This window comes from Myiozetetes cayanensis, unplaced genomic scaffold (genome assembly GCF_022539395.1).
Source record: "Myiozetetes cayanensis isolate MyiCay16 unplaced genomic scaffold, myiCay2020 scf18, whole genome shotgun sequence".
Lineage (NCBI taxonomy): Eukaryota > Metazoa > Chordata > Aves > Passeriformes > Tyrannidae > Myiozetetes > Myiozetetes cayanensis.
In genome coordinates this window covers 13,188,790-13,206,972 of record NW_026087389.1, presented here as the reverse complement: position 1 = coordinate 13,206,972, position 18,183 = coordinate 13,188,790, and the positions used below count along the sequence as shown (strand labels likewise).

At 46.7% G+C, this 18,183-nt stretch overlaps 1 protein-coding gene across 4 annotated transcripts; it reads right to left on the bottom strand.

Annotated features, from left to right (window-relative positions):
* Positions 1-2,879: 2,879 nt before the first annotated feature.
* On the bottom strand, positions 2,880-17,503 carry WNT5A (Wnt family member 5A). Of its 4 annotated transcripts, none has more exons than XM_050313056.1 (5): positions 17,213-17,503; positions 13,847-13,980; positions 12,424-12,689; positions 7,355-7,647; positions 2,880-5,781 (listed from the first exon to the last, which is right to left on the bottom strand). In XM_050313056.1, the coding sequence occupies exons 1-5, from the start codon at positions 17,216-17,218 to the stop codon at positions 5,323-5,325; spliced, it is 1,158 nt and encodes a 385-aa protein (XP_050169013.1). In that variant the 5' UTR covers positions 17,219-17,503; the 3' UTR covers positions 2,880-5,322. The 4 variants fall into 4 exon arrangements, with proteins under 4 accessions (XP_050169013.1, XP_050169014.1, XP_050169016.1 ...); XM_050313057.1 differs by lacking the exon at positions 17,213-17,503 and adding an exon at positions 14,842-14,879; XM_050313059.1 differs by lacking the exon at positions 17,213-17,503 and adding an exon at positions 14,726-14,842.
* Between the last annotated feature and the right edge of the window lie 680 nt (positions 17,504-18,183).

Genomic DNA, 18,183 nt, shown 5'->3' with positions numbered 1-18,183 from the left:
TCCTATAGAAGGACTTAAAAAACCCAAAAAACAAAAATCTTAAAAAAATATATATATCTTTGGTATGGGCTGTTTTATGAAAACAGAACAAAATCAAAAAGAACTGTCAGCCATGCCATGAACTCCACTCTACAGTTTGCATTTTTTAAATTCCTCACAATGGATCTGGAATAAATCAGCAATGGGTCAAACCAGTTCAGAAAGTGTTTGAATAACTGCCCATGGCGTGCCCAAAGGTTCTCCGTCAGCTGAGTATTTTGACTGCTGCTGTTCAATTGCCATTTGAGAAAGGGGGACTGCTGGGAAAGACAGCACAATGTAAGACAACACACGGTAAACCAACCCTGGCTGCAAAAGCACACAGTGTGCCATATTCACACTGCACAGCCCGGGTCTCTGAGACGTTCCCAAAAGCAGCTTCACATCAATGCCCCTCTGAGCCAGCAGCGCTCAACGCAGCCAAAGGTAAGAGGCTTTCAACAAATCAGGAGAGCCCGAAATATCTCATTTTATCTCTATAATAGAAACAGTAATTGACAAATCATTATTTTACATTTATAAAATATATGATGAGGAACATACCACATGCATTCTAGACTTTCTGTCTGCACTAGAAATCAACTGGGAAATTAGGAGGTATGGCGTAGAAACATCACTACGAATATACTGTATTACTGCTTTTGCAGCTGCAGTCCCAGAATTTGTTTCACAATAATTCAGTTACCCATGTTTAAATAACCAGCCAGCAGAAGAAAGGCTGATATATTTCATATGCATTCTCTTTGAGCAGGGGGGCCTTCACGTCTGGTCTAAAAATGTCAGGCTCATATGACACCACCAGAGTCAGGAGAGATGCCTAACCATAACTAAAAGCAGAATTTGGCCAACACAATTGGAAAATACCAGCAGAGTATATACAAATGCACACACGCAATCTCATAGAAGAGCAGAGTATGAGACAGATTGGATTTTTTAATCACACCTTTTAAAAAAACAAAATTCAATGTACAAACCCCTCACTGCACTCCTATCTGGATCCTTTATCCCCCTGCAACATAAACAGACTATCAGAGGTTGGAGTAGGGAATAAAGTTCTTTTTTCTCTCATCTTTTTGTTTTGTTTTTTTTCCCCATTGAGGATTTTAAATAGTTTGAAAAGGAAAAGAACAGATCTGGCCTGCCTCCCAAACTGACTTCAATAATAGATAAACAATTTTAAGACTACCACAGTCAGCAAGTACATACATAAGCTATACATTAATATACTTATCTGTATTTTTAAAAGAGCTGCATTTTTTCCCTTTTCAGTTTCCTCTACCACATAGTCCAGAAGAAAAAACTTTCCTGATTCACCAAAAGCAGACTTTGACAGTGAATATCCTAATGGTTTAAAATACTATTCCTCACAACTTCTTACCCAAAGGAAAGCTGCCTGTCAGCTTCAGTACCAATTTCTACAAGTTTTGTACCATCTTTGTAAAACCATTCTATCAAACACAGCCTTCAGAAAGGAAGGATTTTAGCTTACATCCTGAATGCAGTGTCTGACTCAAAGATGCCTTTGACTTCCTCCAGTCTCTTGCCCATTCCTGGTGCACTTGCCAGTAACACCTGGGGGCTTCAATATTTTGCAAAAACCAGAGTGAATCTCAGCATTGGCAAAGCCGTAACCGAACACGTAGATTTGAAGATATTACTAAAAACCAAGATTCTGAAACAGCATTTTTCACAAAATTAAACAGATAAACTTGGGTGCAAATTAAAAACAACTCTCTTGTATCTGAGCCCATAATGACTATTTTGAATACAGATTATTTACTGCTGCCAATAAAGAAGTTTTTGGTAACTTTTCTGTTATTGGGAAGAGCTTGAATACAATCCAGTCCAAAAAAATGCTGACTTTCCTAAATAGGGGCTGTGTTTTTGCAATAAAGAATACTGGTCAATATACAAGTGAAGGAAAACTGAACCAGATGTCAGTAATAGGACCACAGAACGTTGCATTTGCCCAGAATCGCTATTTTAAACACACGATGTTGGTCTACTGGTTTGTGGGATAATGCATTCTTGGCAGCAAGAAGGAGTTTCGATATGTTAGAAGGTTATCCTTGAACAAAAAAAAAAAAAAAAAGGAAAAGAAAAGCAGGAAAGAGGTAAAGAAAGGCCACTAATTCACCAAGTTACCTATAGCAGAGAAAAAAATCATGACTAAAGAAATCACTTCAAAGACAAGCCATTCTCAGAACAGAAAGCTTTGGTTTTACATTGATTTTTTGTTTTCTCCTTTACCTCCTTCATATGAATACTTCATTGACACTTCATTGTACTTTGCCTTCTTGGGTTTTTTTAAGGATTCTTCTGTCCACACACACTCCATTTCACCTTGTAGCTCAGTTCAGTCAGACTGATGTGGGGGAAACCACCCCACACACAACCCAATCCCGGAAACTTTTCCTGCTGGAAACCTTTGCTCACGTGGAGGATCTTGCTGCCATCACCGGGATTGCTGGAGGAAGCTGCTCACGGGATCAGGTCCCACCGTCCCAGAATCACTGCAGGCAGTCCTGGAAGCCATATGCACACAGGCAACATTAACCCAGGTGTTTATCCACAGCTAATTTAGTACTTACCCATCTCTAAAATGCTTTCTAGTTCAGAATCACAGGCATTTGTGATTTGTTTTTTGGTGTGTTGGGGTTTTTTTCCTCTTAAAAAGTAGTTAGATCAGTAAGTCTTAATATAGAAATAAAACTTCAAGATGTACTTTGTATGTTTGGCGAACAAACACTTCCCTGTTTTACCATGCAGTAAATTTAAAAATCAACTCTCTTCATTGTTTTAACAAATCCTCCTCTGAAAGATAATTAAAACCACTTCCCAATATACAACCAAAGTTTTATTTTTATAGTCTATCTTCAATTATGGCATAATCCTTTTTTTTGTTTGTTTTAAACCAGTGAAATATACAAATCACACAAGACAGAAATATGTACATTAAATGTACAGAACAGAGGAAAGGACATAGAAGATTTACATATCTGAATGACAAGTAAAATATTTTACATTAAATAGTGTTTTAATAGCTAGGATCATGAGATTCAGTTCTGCTCAGACAAAAGTCACTAAAAAGGAACATGAGGTGATTCAGCAAATGAAAAACAAGATGGTTTTTGTATAATAAAAACCAAAGTGACTTATTCAATGAATTAGTGCTTTATTTATTTCTCTTAAAGATACTCTTTGCAAACATCTGAAGATGAGGGGTAAATATGTCCTTGTACAATAAATTAAGAGCAACAAAGCGCCATTAAGAAGCTGATAAATGATCAAGATGAATTTAATGGTACAGCTTAAAGGCTTGTGAAAAGTCAAGGCTTTAGTACAACTAGGCTAAAGTGAAAGATTTTCCTCACTTGGTATCTGCAAAACTATTTTCTTCAACTTGTTGAATGGGACTGAGTTGAAAAGAGGCTTCTGAACCAAAGATGAAACACTGTGTAACTACACAGAGTAGGGGGGAATGCATATTGGTTGACAAATAACAATTTTCAGTTCAAAAACTGAAAAGCAAGGGCTGAATGCAGCACATTTTGGAGTTCGAAGGTGTCTCCTTTCATCAATAATCAATAATGCCCTTAACACGAGAGTGGAATAGAAGCAATGTCCAGACCTGTAATGACTCAAGTGCAGGGTGCTGCCTCTACCAACCACCCAGGAAAGTCCTGAAGTTTGGAAAAGGCTTACTTCTTTGTGATTCTCCTTACAACTTTTGAATGATAAAAGTTTTAAAAAAACCCAAAACACAAAACCAAAACAAACAAAAAACCACAGACTTCCCAAAATAAGAAAAATAAAATCACCAGAAGCTTGGAACCAATCTAAAAACCTGAAGAGATCTGAAAATGAGGGATGAACTGCCCCTGTAATTTTGGATGTTTTATTATTTTCTAAATAATTAAAATATATATGTACAAAAAGCTTTGAAGTATCAGACACCAGCAGACCACAGTTCTCCCATATATATGTAACTGTTCAAGTATAGTCTGAACAGTTGTAGTGTATATCTGCAATATATTATCTAAAGCATGTGTATTAAAGACATAGGATGATAAATTTGGTATTGCTGCAATGTTTCATTGAACTATAATAGTCAGTTAATGTTATTAAAATATGAAACTATTGTATCCTTGAGTGAAAGCATTCCCAAAATCTGCAAAAAAATAAAAATCAATCATTCCAAGAGCGGATATCTAATGATTTATTTTCTCACATAAAATTAGAGGAGCTATTTGTCAAGCTGTGTTCTGAAAGACAGCCAGCTATTACACCATTTTAAGGCATTTTCAAATTTGGGGAACTCTATTTTCTATGGGCTTTCCAGGCTGGGAAACCAAAGCTGCTTGAAGCAGTGCAGTTCCCCTTGCCCAGCTATATTGCTCCACACAGCCTGCCCTGGGCTGCTCCACACTCGGCAGTAGGGAAGTGCTGCTCTGTCAGACGAGACACTTGAACGTGACAATCACCAAACTCTGCTTTGAGGAATATCTTTATTATTCACCAAGGCTGATCTTTTTCTTTTTTCTTTTTTTTGTTTTGTTTTGTTTTGTTTTTTCCCATTCTTGGTAGGTTTTGGAACCAGCCCCTGTGACTCAGGGATAGCGCAGTTGAAGCCTTTCTGATCCTTTGCTCTTTGCCCTCCGGTGACACTGTGGGCACAGTTAGATATGCAACCAACACAGCACTTCATGCTGAATATACCCCTTATTTACAGAGCCCTACATGCACTGAACAGCTTTATATACCCTATTCTAGCAATTTCTAGTGTCTGAAACTAAAAGTCATGGACAGGTCTGTGTGTTCCTCACATCCATAAGGATTGTTCTAGCATCCCAAGCACATCACATGGTTGCTCTGCCTACTGCACATGTATTTACGTTCCATGATACTAAATTAGGATATGTTGGATTTTCCCCTCAAACTACTCTATTGTTTGTAAGAAAAGTCAATTTTTTTTTAACTTTGTAAAATAAATATTCTCAGATTCTCACCCATTATTGCCAAAAATATAAGCCTAACACAGTTCTGGGATGGAGACAGAGGGTTTCCAGGCACTTCTCTTTGCAACCTTTATATTTTTCTTTTTTCTTTTTTTTTTTCCTTTCCCCGCCCTTTTTTTTTTTTCCTTTTTTTTTTTTTCTCAAAAGAAGACGACAACTCGTTGGACTCTATAAATAAAAGTGGAGATAGTCCTGTGGAAAGGGAGAGGGGCCTGCACCCCTCGCTGGCAGGCGGCTGCAGTTCCTCCCACCTCGTCCTGTCCCCCTATTTGCACACAAACTGGTCCACGATCTCTGTGCACAACTTGCATTTCACGTAGCAGCACCAGTGGAACTTGCAGTGGCAGCGCTCTCGCTGCACCGTCTTGAACTGGTCATAGCCCCGGCCGCAGCACATGAGTTCACAGCCGTCCATGCCCTCCGAGGTCTTATTGCACAGGCGGCCCTGGGTGCCCAGGGAGCCGGTGCTCTCGTTGCGCACGCAGTAGTCGGGGCTGGGGTCGATGTACACCAGGTCGTGGATGGTGGGGGCGTTGAAGCGGCTGTTCACCTGCACCAGCTTGCCCCGGCTGTTGAGTTTCATGGCGGCGGCGCTGTCGTATTTCTCCTTCAGGGCATCGCCTACCTTGCGGAAATCGGCGAGCTGCAGCCAACAGGTCTTCAGGCTACAGGAACCAGAGACACCATGGCACTTGCAGGCCACGTCAGCCAGGTTGTACACCGTCTGGAGGAGTCGGGGAGAGAAGCAAAAATGATGATGAAAGACTAGCGTGGCTGTGAAAGCATTTATTCCCCTCATTTCCTGCCCTCTGTCGTATTCCCACTGGCCCTTCCATTGTATTCACCTTAACATTCTCTCCCCCTCCTCCAGTACACTGGGAAGGAAGAGCAAGTGAGCTGATATACATTCACCTCCACCACCCCAAACAGCTGGGAGGAGGAGGGGAGCACTCTCACCAGCCTCTCCCCACCACCGACAGCCACAACAGCACACACACAGCCCAGACAGCAGCATCAGTCAGGCTGCGCTCAAATTTTAGGAATTTGCTCTCACGCCAGCAAAGGATTTTGCTGTTTCATTGAGAAATGTAAAACATCCCTTTATTTTCTATCTGAGTTACTCTCCCTATTGATCTCTGCTTGAGGCTGCAATTAGGGAAAGAGTTAAGATTCCTCTTGCTCCTGGCTCAGCTGCAGCTGATTGTCTACTCTTGGCTCAGCATCCTCCTCCTATCCCAAATACTGCTCTGGAAGAGAGACTTCATCCAAGAAGAAACCCCCAAACACCTATGGGTGGAAGACAGAGCTACATAGCAATATCCTCTTTACAAAGCTTTGGCAGGGAAACCTTAGTCATTTGCCCTGTACAAATAGAAATAAGAGTCAGTGTTGACACTGCCCCAAAAATCCTGGGGTCTGACACATTAGATGATACTGTAGACAACTTCCACCCAGCAGTTACAGAGAGTCTTAGTGCTGCCAAATGGCACTGCAAAGATGAGGCTGAGGAAGGAAAAAACTGCTCGAGTCTCCGTAAGCAACGGTGAAAGTGTCATTTTTCTTCTTCCTAATAGTAATTGGCCTGTCCGTTGCTTCCAGACACCTTCCTGTTACATTTAAATACTATTAATTTTCAATTATCTTTCATCCTTCTTCACCTTAGAACACAAGTGTAAAGTCTCCAGCCGACTTGCTGGCACTTCAAGCTCTAGGAAAATAATGATTTTGGCTCTTCACATTCAGACTATTAAAAAAAAAGTTTACACCCATTCATTTAAGGCATTTTTGAGATTAAAGAAACCATAAAGACATGTTCAACCACAGAAGACCATGTTTCCTAATAGCATGGAGAAGCTTTTTTACATCCTCTTAAAGCAGAGAAAGAAAAAAAAGTCAGAACAATCCTGCGGCACGATTCCAGCCTGGGAAGCCCAGCATATCCCTCCTCCTTCCAACACACACTGTCCTGGTTGGAAATACCAACTAATAAAATTCTGTCCTACAGAGAATCCACAGCGAGCAGGGCACTTTTCATGAAACAATGCAGAGGGAAACACAGCAAGCTTTGGTTCCGGCCTCCCCCATGAGGAAGGCAATAGGACTGTCAGACAACCAGAAGCAACACAAATTCTTGTACACCCCACCCACCCACCCCCTGTATTTGCTGTCTTCTTGTTCTGTGCATCAAAACAAACACAAGCCATGGTGGTCAGACTGTACCTCACTGAGTCAGATCTTTCCCAAAAAGGAGGGGCACGGAGGAGAGCAGAGGGACACGCTGTTCTGCAGACACTTACCCTTCTCCCAGCCTCGTTGTTGTGCAGGTTCATCATGATCCGGGCGCTCTCGTAGGAGCCTCGCTGGTAAACTCTCTCGCGCTCCCGGGCGTCCACGAACTCCTTGGCAAAGCGGTATCCGTACTCGATGTTATCCCCGCAGCCACCCCAAAGCCAGTCCCGGGGCAAGTCCTTGGGCCGTGCAGCTCGGCTGCAGCCACAGGAGGAGAGCTCTCCCTCCCGGCAGGCGCGGCTCATGGCATTGACCACGCCGGCCGCGCTCACCGCGTAGGTGAACGCCGTCTCCCGGCTGCCTGCGCAGAAAGACAAGTGGTGTTAGGGGAGAGCCCACACGCACCACTCCCTGCCCACTGAGGAGCTGAGAGGACAAAGGCTCTCCAGGAGCCACCAAAAACTGATATGCCTGCTAAAAGGCAGAGTAACCCTGAACCAAGCCCCCCAAAATGTCTCCACTCTGAAAGAACCAGGCAAAACCAACCCACCAGAGCACACACACAGCGTTTGTGAAAACCAGCCCACTGGAGCACACACAGCATTTGTGAAGAGCAGAATTTGGTTGGTATTCGTGTTGCTGAAAGTCTGGATGAGAAGGCAGAGAGGAGGTGGGTCAGGGCTGGAGCACAATGCCAACAGGGCCAAAGTGGCCATGCCTGCGCGTGAGGGGCGGGAAGGGAAACAGGCTCCCTGTCTTTCAGAAGAAAGAGATGTTAAATACAACTCTTAAAAGTCTGGTTCTTAAATTACTACTTCTCAAGCATGATTGATGCACTTCACCCACTTGTTCCAATTTATTTAAAGTTCAAGCGTTTTACAAAGCCTCCTGGTATCAAAAGAAATGTGCAGCAGAGCAACACACAACTTTCCACCCTACACATTAGCCAGACACTTCTGTAGGAGACTATTTAAAACTAACGACAACCTGTGCTGTTTAGTATCCACCACTCAAGCTCATGCAAATATGGCAAGTTAGTCCATGGACAATCATCTTTACAAATTACAGGGAAGCAAAAGCCCTTGGCACAAGGCACCCTTGAAGGTTTTCTCCTGCATCTGGTGCCCTTAAATGGAAATGGAAAACCTCAAGTTTCAAACTTTCGGAAGAAAAACTTACAATACCCACAACGTAAGACATGGCCACGTACCATCCTACTGACAGTACCCAGTCCCACCTTATTTAGAGTCTGACTTTCCCAATCACTTTTCCAAGGCTGCCACAAGTTCTGACTACAAATAGCAAAGCTTTCGGACAAACAAACACAGAACTTGCACCAAAGAGCACACTTGATGTTTGCTTTTCTTCTTAAGAGAAAGCATCCCAATGGGTCTTTTGCAAGAAAGTTTCCCAGAATGACTGAGAATAGACTAAATATTTTTTTCCTGTTTATAAGTTAAGTTTTATTCTTAATGTTTAGTCCAATCAGTAGATCAAGCTAGCTTTAATTTTGATTTTACATGATTTTCCTCAAGGAACAGTATGGGCATTGGTAAAATTAGGGTTTTAAGATGCTATGTTTTGGGAAAGTTATCTATATTCAGGTAGCAACATTTTGAGGCAAAAACTCTTTGTATCAAGATGTACCATGACAGGTCAAATCTAAAAGGAGCTTTCAAGCACTTATGAAACATAAATAATTTGCAGTTTGGTCCATATTTATTACCAAGATGACACCATGATCAGAGTAGCTTTGTTAACATAACAGCTGTCATCCACAGGATTATTTTAGTAATAGATGCTGGGTTTAAATGGGAAAAATCAGAAATCTTATGTTGGGAAAGATGAGATTTAAGGAAGATGAGAAGCATTTTTCTACCTTACTTACAATGGTCTATTCTCACAGCCACCTGTTCATGGAAGTATTTACATGAATTATGGGTATAAAGGGTTACAGGAGTAACCCTTTTTCAGTGAAAAATAATTGGCTTTATGCAGTGACTTAGGCCTTGCATTTACTGCAAACTATAGCAAGGGGAACCTCATACAGATTTTAATGTTCCCCTTTGCTCTGTAACACATATTTTTGGATTAATTCCTTAAGCAAAATTTCCACTAGATTGAGAGGAAAGAAACGTGGTCTGCTTTGGACCTCAGGACTCGCTTCTTCCGTTCCATTTTTGTTCTTTTTCATGTTTCGTCAGCTCATGCTTTCACATGGTTAACTATGTCACTTATTGCAGCATTTACATTCATAAATCTGACTATTTTTGACTAATTTTTATTATTAATTTGGAACAAATCTTGAAGAACTTAGTGGGAAGCAGAAAGACAGGCTGGGGTACAGAAAGGAGAGTTGCCCCCAATTTCCCTCCTTGAACATTAAGGCAAATTATAAAATACCATCAGCTGCTGAAGTAGATTTCAAGCCAACACTGCCTCAAGTCATCGACCCAGGAACACACTGAGAGTGATGGTTTCACATGGATGAGTTACTCTGACTTTTCCTTTTTTTTTTTTTTTCAGTCTTCAGGCACAACTGTGCTTTCCTTCACTGTCAAACATATCTGCCTTTTCCCACAGTCCAGGATTTTTCTCTATTGTAGCCATGGCAAGGAAACACACATTCCAAACACGTTCAAGTCCCCTCTCTCCCATATATATAAAACATAGAAATGGAACTGTTCAATATACACACACTGTAGGAAGCCACCCACAGAGCAAGGAGCTGAGCTTTACACTAGATCTGAATAAGTCTGCGAGAACAGAACAACTTTTTTTTTATATACCTGAACATAAGATACAAAACGCTCTTTGTCTTGCACTTTAAAAGCATTCAACATCAGGCTAAGGGCAGAATAAACCAGACCCCAAGTACACGGAGCTGTTGGGGGAGGACCTACTTATTTTATTTTCTGTGTGCAAAGCCCAAGCACAGCCTGCCCAGGACTGATGGGCACGAGACAGGGCAAGGTGGGGAAGGCAGGGAGGACCATGGCCTGACCTGGGAACCAGCAGCCAAGAAGAGCAGTGCAGAACACAAGCCCTAAAATTTTACAGTTCAGTAAGCCACAGAGCAAGTTTCCAAGCCCAATGCTGGGTTTATTTGTACAGCTTTAGCTAACTGTGCAGGGTAAACCCTGGAAGAAAGACTGCCCATTGACACACAGGGCCATGACTGTGCTGAGGGGCAGTGCTGTGCCCGGGTGCTCTCTGGGGCACGGCCAACAGCAGATGGCAAAACCCTCCCAAACATTGTCATTCAGACCCTGACTGTCACCTTCCACACTGGTGAGAGTAAGGAGTGTCTGACAGTCCCTGACATGTCAGGGTATGGTAGGCTGAAATAAATTGAATCAGGCTCTGGAAGTGCCCACTTTTCCTTCCACTCAGAGGAACACCAACTGGTCATTACTGGAGGTCAGTGTGAAATAATACAACTGGTATCCACACCACCTTCCTTGCTCTCAGTGAACATACTCTTTATACTCTAACTCTTGGATATGGCTATTAACCTTGTTTCCATCTGCAATTAGAATAAGTGGCTTAATTACATGATGAATTGCTGTGTAGACATCAGTTAATACAGTCATATTCATCAGAAGGGTGCGGCAAAGTTATTTAACTTGAAAGAAACCACCTTTAAATAGACCTGTCATACTTTGGGAGGGCAGAAACAACTATTCCAGAGACAGACACCACAAATCATGAGCCCAATCCTGTATACTTCTTCACTCCAATAGTCCCCCCGAGCTAATTTTCACTTGCTTGGATAATAAATAAGGGCTGAAGGATGAAGGCCTAAATTTTAAATGGATTATTTTTCTGACATTTGTTAGATTACTAGAACAGAGAGGTATACAGAAAAAGCTTTCTTTCATGTTACATGTGTTTTTAGACTTTTGCTCAGGTAAGTTAGAAAAACAAACTCTATGGGGGGTTAACACTGTGCTTGCAAAAAGCCTAGGGAAGGTTGTTTATCTAAAATCAGCTGTTCCAATTCGGTACTTCCATGCAATAGTTTTTTTCTATTTGTCTGACAATCTCCAAAAAAAACCTTCTTTTAACAAAAATTGAGACCAAATGTGAATTGATATATTCCTTCAACTTTAACTGGAGTCAGCCCATTTACAGATAAAACCTAGACTGAGACCAATTTTAAAACTTTTTTGTTTTAAAGCAGCATGGAAAAACACTGTTTTACTTTACAACTTTAACTGAAAAGCACTGCTGAGTTTGTCAGTGTACTGATCATTACTTAAAAGATCACAGGTAACACCCAGAAAATAGGTGGTTTTCAGTTGATTACAATCTGACTTGGGAAAATCAGAGGGAAGTTTCACCATGGACCCAGCTCAATAGCACTGGTTAAAATTTTGCCAAGGACTTTAAAATACGATGAGGTCCTTAAATGCCAGGAAAGGCAGGCAGCACGTGAGCACTGGAGAAGCCCATTTCAAAGAGGAGCTGATAGGGAAAGGGTTGGGTGTCCACTTAATTGTGATAAGATGTTAAACAGGAATCTGTCTCTCTTTCCAGCAATGTGATTACATTAAAGGTGAGTTATAAAGACAATCACATATTCTGCCCCGATAGAAATGCTTTCATAAAAATTGTCCTGCTAAAGTACCTTAAAAACAAATCTGTTTTCTTTAAAAAGAGAAAAAAACCCACCCATATCTGGAAATAAGCAAGAAGGAATTGCCTATAAACACTAATCGACAGAGCAGCAATTTTCAGTTAACCTCTGGACTAAGACCGATTTATTATGCAGCCGCTAACTTTGGAACTAGACATGGACATCTTTAATTTTACAAGACGCTGCTGGTTTTAATTCTCTTAGGTTGCCTTCGTTCTGTCTCAGGTTCAGTAAAAAAGATATTTCAGGGCCTCATTTTCCTTTCTCCTCTATTCCCATATGCAAATATATATTCCTACTTTGTTTTCCAAGACACATGGCTGGACAGTGGTGGGAAATCACCTCCAGCTAAAAATAATCCAACTCCTTTGCCAACTTTTAAAACACTTGATTGTATACAGTACTCAGTAAGAACCTGGCAAGAGCTTCAAGTGCAGAACAGTGTGTGCCATACATATCCTTAGACAAGAGTTTAATCATAAAGATGTTGCTTCCTACCTATCTGCATGACTCTGCCAAAAACAGAGTTGTTGTCCACAGTGCTGCAATTCCATCTTCTATGTCTGAACTGATACTGGCACTCCTTAATGCCCGTCTTTGCACCCTCTCCAATGAACTGCATATGGTCCTGATACAATTGGCAGAGTTTCTTCTGTCCTTGGGAAAGCCCTGCTAGCTGGCTACATAGTGGCTGGGCTCCTATTATATACACCTCTGACATCTGAACAGGGTTCATGGGGTTCATGGGATTCATCCCTAAAGACCTGCATAAAGAAAGATTTGGATTAATAAACAGAAGACTCTAAAATAAAATTAAATATATATTTTCTTAAATCTATAAGTCCCAAACAGAACTGTATCTTATACATGAGTATACAACTCCCGGTTTTGCTAACAGGTGAGAAAAAAAAACCCTAAACTAACACTTAAATATGAAACTTTTGTTTTAAGGACAGGACAGAAGTTATTAGTTCCCATCCATGTGGTTATCACCAAATCTTAGAGACTGAACTAAGACACAGACTTGGAAGACTTGCATCTAGGCAGCCCTTTACCAGCTTAAATTGTCATAGTAAAAATAACAGAAGCTCCAAACAATTGCAAGGCCAGGAGAATAAATAAAGCAAAAATTTAAAAAGTCCCCCAAACCCCAATCTGTTTTAACACATATTTTACATTTAACTCTGGACTTTTCCATCTGTTCTACTATAAAAAATAGTGAAACTTTTAGCAAGCCAGAAGTTAGAAACTTACTACAGACCACTTCTAGCTTCTTCCAAATGACAACACAACAATACAGGCAAGTATATTCACTGTAAACAAAATCAACTTTGTTTTCTTAATTCTGAAAGTGCTCTTCATATGATACATTTCAATTAAAAAGTGGCCATTAATCCAAAAAGGATCACTTGAAACAGCAGAGAAACACCTATTTCAAGAACTCCCAACATTGCACACTGTATAATTTGCCAAAGTAGAAATTTAAATGTGCTTCTCTGTAACAAAACATATTTGTAAACATTTGAGTTACAGAAAACTTCAAGTCTAAACTTTAATAAAAGTTTTTACTTGCAAATCAGCATTCTCTCTTATACATGCAAAATTTCTAACCTAAGTGAGCTAAAATGACTCTTTTAAAAGAGAGGCAATTCTCATAATTTAAAGGTGATAAAATCCACAGAGAATCTACCATACAGCATTCTCAAAACTGTATTGTACAAGACGAGATGTTGCACATTTACCCTTATTCGACAGACCCGTTCATGTTACTACACAACGTACTACACCGAGCACACCACTCCCCAGCTGCCTCGCTCCAGCGGTACTCCCTCAGAAACAAAGTACATAAGAAGCACACAGACATTTAAGCAAGCAAATCTTGACACCCCCTTTTAAAATCAAGTCGATACGAGATGCTTACCACCAAGAGCTGGCTTCTATTACAACCTGGGTAAAAGAGGAGAAAACGGCCAGAGCCACTACGAGGTACTGAGAAGCCATTGTACTGCCAACTGTCCCCACTGCACCTCCGTGGATTAATACTGCACTGGATTTCTAGAGGGGGGAGAAAAAGGATCAGATTGTTTATTGCTCCTCAGACCATTTTCGAGCATTCAAGTTTAAACAACGGAAGTCTCCGGGCCCCTTTTAACTTGACTCTGCCTGGCCGGCCCTTCTCCCCGCCGAGGCTCTGGTGCCAGACTCAGGCACGTCGCGGCTCCCGCTCCACCGGGCAAAACCCACCCCCGCACCCCCACCCCCCCCGCGGACACCGCCTTCCTGGGGCGTCCGCCCGTCCCTCTGCCCCGGCCCCGCCGCTCCCGCACCCCGCCCGCGGCGGGACGGCACCGGACGGGACGGAACAGCGGCTGCGGACACGGGGGACCCCATCCCCGCTGCCCCGGAGCGACAGGCGACGCGCGGGCCCCGGGCCGGGCATTACCCCATCGCTCCCCGCGCCGGGGCCAGCGGCGCGGACACGAAAGGCTCACGGCTGGCTAAAGGCGGCTTCAGGTTTGCAAAGAGAGTGCAAGAGGGAGGGGGGAGCCCGGTGCCTCCAGGGGTGGGTTCCGCGGGGGTCCCGGCGGCTCCCACCCGGGGACGATGCGGCCGGTCCTCGCCCTTCCCCGCCGGCCGTGGCGGGAGCTCCCCGCCGTCCCCTAAACCATCTCGCCGCAGCCTCCGGGCTCCCGCTCTCCGCGATCGCCGAGGCAGCCCGAGCTCCGCGCTGGCGCCGCGATGACTGCCCCGACGGCAGCCCCGGGGCCCCGCCGGGGCAGGTACCAGCCCGAGGAGGTACCAGGAGCGACAAGGAGCGGCTCCGCGTCCCGACCCGGCCCCTGCAACAACCGGGCTGCCGTCTTGGAAGTCAAGCGCTTCCCCCGACAGGTCCCGCGATCACCGTCTGGTCCTCACACGGGACTCTCTCACTCGCTACCCAGAGCCATTCCCGGGGTTTATTTCCCCTCCCCTCGGAAGGGAAAAAAAAAAAAAAAAAAAAAAAGGACATTTCGACACTTGGGGGCTCCCTATTCCCTATTCATTCTCCAAAGGCCCTTAACGCTGAATTGAAGGTGCTCTTAATTCTAATTTATTTCTGTTTGCGAAGGGCCAGGAGGAGCGGAGCGCTGGCGGCGGGGCCGGACGCGGAACCTGCCCGAGCACAGGCGGGGAAGCTGCCACAGCGTGGGGACCCACATGCGCCGGGGCTGCAGCCCGGGGACGAAGCTTCCCCGCGCCGTGCGGGTTAAACATCTCCTGCATGGGGGAGCTGAGCCCCCAGCTCAACTTGGGGTGGGTAAATGGGGAGGCGTAAACAGGGGCCGGTCTCCCGCAGCAGAAAGAGCCGCCCGCCTTAGAGGGGCTCAGTCCCGGGAAAGGTGCGAAAGCCGAGGGCGTACTGAGCGACAGACGAGGTATGCGCGGGGCGAGCCTACATCCAACAGCCTACAACGTGTTGGGCTTTATTACGTCTTTTAGTTCTTAGAATAATGACAGTAACAAAGAAACGCCATGGAACCGAGCCCTGAGGAGGTTGGAGACGCCTGTGCCCATGCGGGACCCCAAGAGCTGTGCAGCTGCCCGGCCCGGACACGCCGAGCCGCTCCGGCGGGGCGGGCGGCCGCGGAAGGAGCTGGTGAGCGGGACAGCACCGGGAGCTGCAATAGCAGGACGGCGGGGCCAAAGGGCACTGCCCCGTTCAAAGGGCCCGGGTGCTCCCCGGGGCTTGGCCGTGGTTGCGCCGGAGCACTCGAGCCCCGTCACGGCGGCCCCCGGGGAGCTGTGGCGTCCCGCTCCCAACAGGGGGCGGCCGCGCTCGCCGCAGCCCCGGGAGGCGACGGGGCCGGGCGACTTCTGCCCTTCCGACGGCACCTCCCGCGCCTCATCATCGCCACAATCGCCCTCCTCGTCCTCTGGCCGCGACGCTGAGAAGCCAAGCGGAGGAGGCACCTGCGCCCGGGAACGCGGGCGAGGGCCCGGCCCCTCCAGCCCGGCCCTTCTGCACCGAGCAGCTGACAAGCTGCCACCAGAAACAACACACACACAGAAAAAAGCCAGCAGTTAAAAAAAAAAAAAAAAAAAAAAGGCAGACTGCCCAGCAGCGCGGAGCGATGGAGATCGGGAGCGTGAGGCACCGTGTTCAACTTTGTAGGGCCGCGGAGACTGGGTTTTGGTATTTAACGCACCCCATGCGGAGCCCGCGCTCCTTGCCGAGATGAAAAGAGAGGCTTTTACAGATCCTGCACCGCGGGATCGCCTCTGATCCTGTTTTACACGGGGTGTCTGGAAAGCCTGCGAAGGCATCTGGTTTTCTAGGAGCACTACCAGCGGGCAGGCGGCATCCAGAGCCCGGCTCCAGGGGGCTGTAAACCGCGGGAGGCGCAGCGGCTCCGCGGGAACCCCCCCCGGCCGCCCCCTGGTCCCCGCTGCGGCTTCACAGCCATTTGCAGGGGCGAGACCAGGTCTCACGATTGCAGGGAAAGCCACTGGTCGGGTCCTGGCCCAGCTTTCCCCACCGGAGGCGCAGAGGGGGTGTTTTCCCGGGGGTGAAGGCACACAGTGTCCTTCCCTCGGCGCCCAGGGATAGCCTCGCTCCTCGGCCCCGCTGAACTCCCCGTGACCCTCCTAGCGCAGCCCATTTACCATACAATTGACAATTAAAAACAAACAAACAACAAAAAGCCAACAGCCTTTCCAACATGGAGTCCTCGCAGCGCCAAGGGGACCCTGAGGAGTCGCGCTCCTCCGCGCTGACCCAGGCGGGACCCGCTGCAGATGCAGAGTGATAATCTCCAGAAACTGAGAATAAAATTAAAGAAGGAGGGGGGCTGACTCCGGGTCCTCCGCTGGCCCCCAGCCAGCTCTCCTTAAAGGTACAGGCCACCATTAGCGCCGACGATGGGCTCCTCCATAGCCATCCACCTCGGGAAAGTTTGGGAAGTTTGGAAAGATGTCTTTAAACTCGCGTTAGGAGCCGCTGCCAGAAAGATGCGCCGGGACGCGGCGGGCAGAGCGAGCCCCGCAAGTGTCCCTGCGGCGGGCAGCCTCTCTTCGGGGGGAAATTTAAAAGGAGAAGGAAAAAGCAGAAAATACGGGAGCTTTTCCCAAGTGGGAAGCAGCGTTCTCCGCGGTGGGTGAGAGCGGAGAGGTGGGAGCGCCCGGCGGTAGCCGGGGAGGGGAGGAGAGGCCGCCCCGCACCGGGGCCCCGCGCCCTGCCGAGGCTCAGCCCACCCTGCGCGCCCGCGGCCCCCGAGGCGCGGAGCCCCCGCGCCCCGCGCGGACTCACCTCCATCGCGCGGGATCACCGAGCGGGAGCAGCCAAGTAATCCAAGCGGAGCAGGAGAAACGGCGACGTGAAAGTAAAATCCTGGCTCGCAGGAGCCGGGCGGTATCGTCCCGAGCCTCGGCCGAGAGAACGCGGGGGCCCGCGGAGCTGGCGGGGGGCGGCGGGCGAGCGGCCGCCCTGTCCGGCGCAAGCTGAGCGTGTCCGACTGCGGAGCGGGGCACCAGTGCAGCCTTCTTTCCAAGGTCCATCAGCAATCGCAGTAATTAGGGCTTTCCACCAGCAGAAGAAGAAGGAGGTAAAAAAAAAAAAAAAAAACAAAAAAAAAAAAAAAACCAAAAAAAAAAGCCAACCCAACACACACACACACGCACACAGCGCCCGTGGGCGTGATTGTGCGGAAGCAAATAAAAATCTTCACAAGCGGCAGCGAAAGCGCCGCGGGCGACGATCCGTCCCACCAGCCCAGGTGGTGCCGCCGCGGGGCTCCCCGCGCTCCCACCCGGCTCCGCCGGCGCTCGGGCCGCCGACCGCCCCCTCCGCAGCTCGGACCGGCCCGGGCGAGGGGCACGAGTGGAGCCGAGCGGGTGCAGGGCTCCCCCTGCCCGCCCCCCTTCACTTGCTTAAAGGCTGGGCGGTGCGGAGCCGGGGGTCCGCGGCTGCAGAGCCATCCCGGGGCCGGCTCCCTCCATTTTACACTGAGAAGAAAAAGCCCAACAGAAAAAGAAGTTTCTGCACAAGCGGGAAGGGGGAGGGGGGCTGTGCACGCGTGTGTCTGTCTTACGGGGCGACTGATCCTGCAAGGCGAACAGGGGCAGGGGGAGGGGAGCAGTCCGGGCTTCAGGAGCTGCGGCTCTCCCAATCCATCGGTGCCAGAGGCGCCCAGCGCCGGGGAGCGGGATACGCGGGAGAAGAGCTGGGAGAGCAAGCCGGGAGAGCGAGCTGGGGCAGGCGGCGTCGCAGCAGCCGACCCT

What these genes read in the sequence shown, in the direction of transcription:
- WNT5A (XM_050313056.1), bottom strand. An exon ending in ATAGAAGCCAGCTCTTGGTG is followed by an intron (nt 12,690 to 13,846) that starts GTAAGCATCTCG and finishes TTCTTTATGCAG; the next exon opens with GTCTTTAGGGATGAATCCCA. An exon ending in ACAACGAGGCTGGGAGAAGG is followed by an intron (nt 5,782 to 7,354) that starts GTAAGTGTCTGC and finishes CGACTCCTCCAG; the next exon opens with ACGGTGTACAACCTGGCTGA.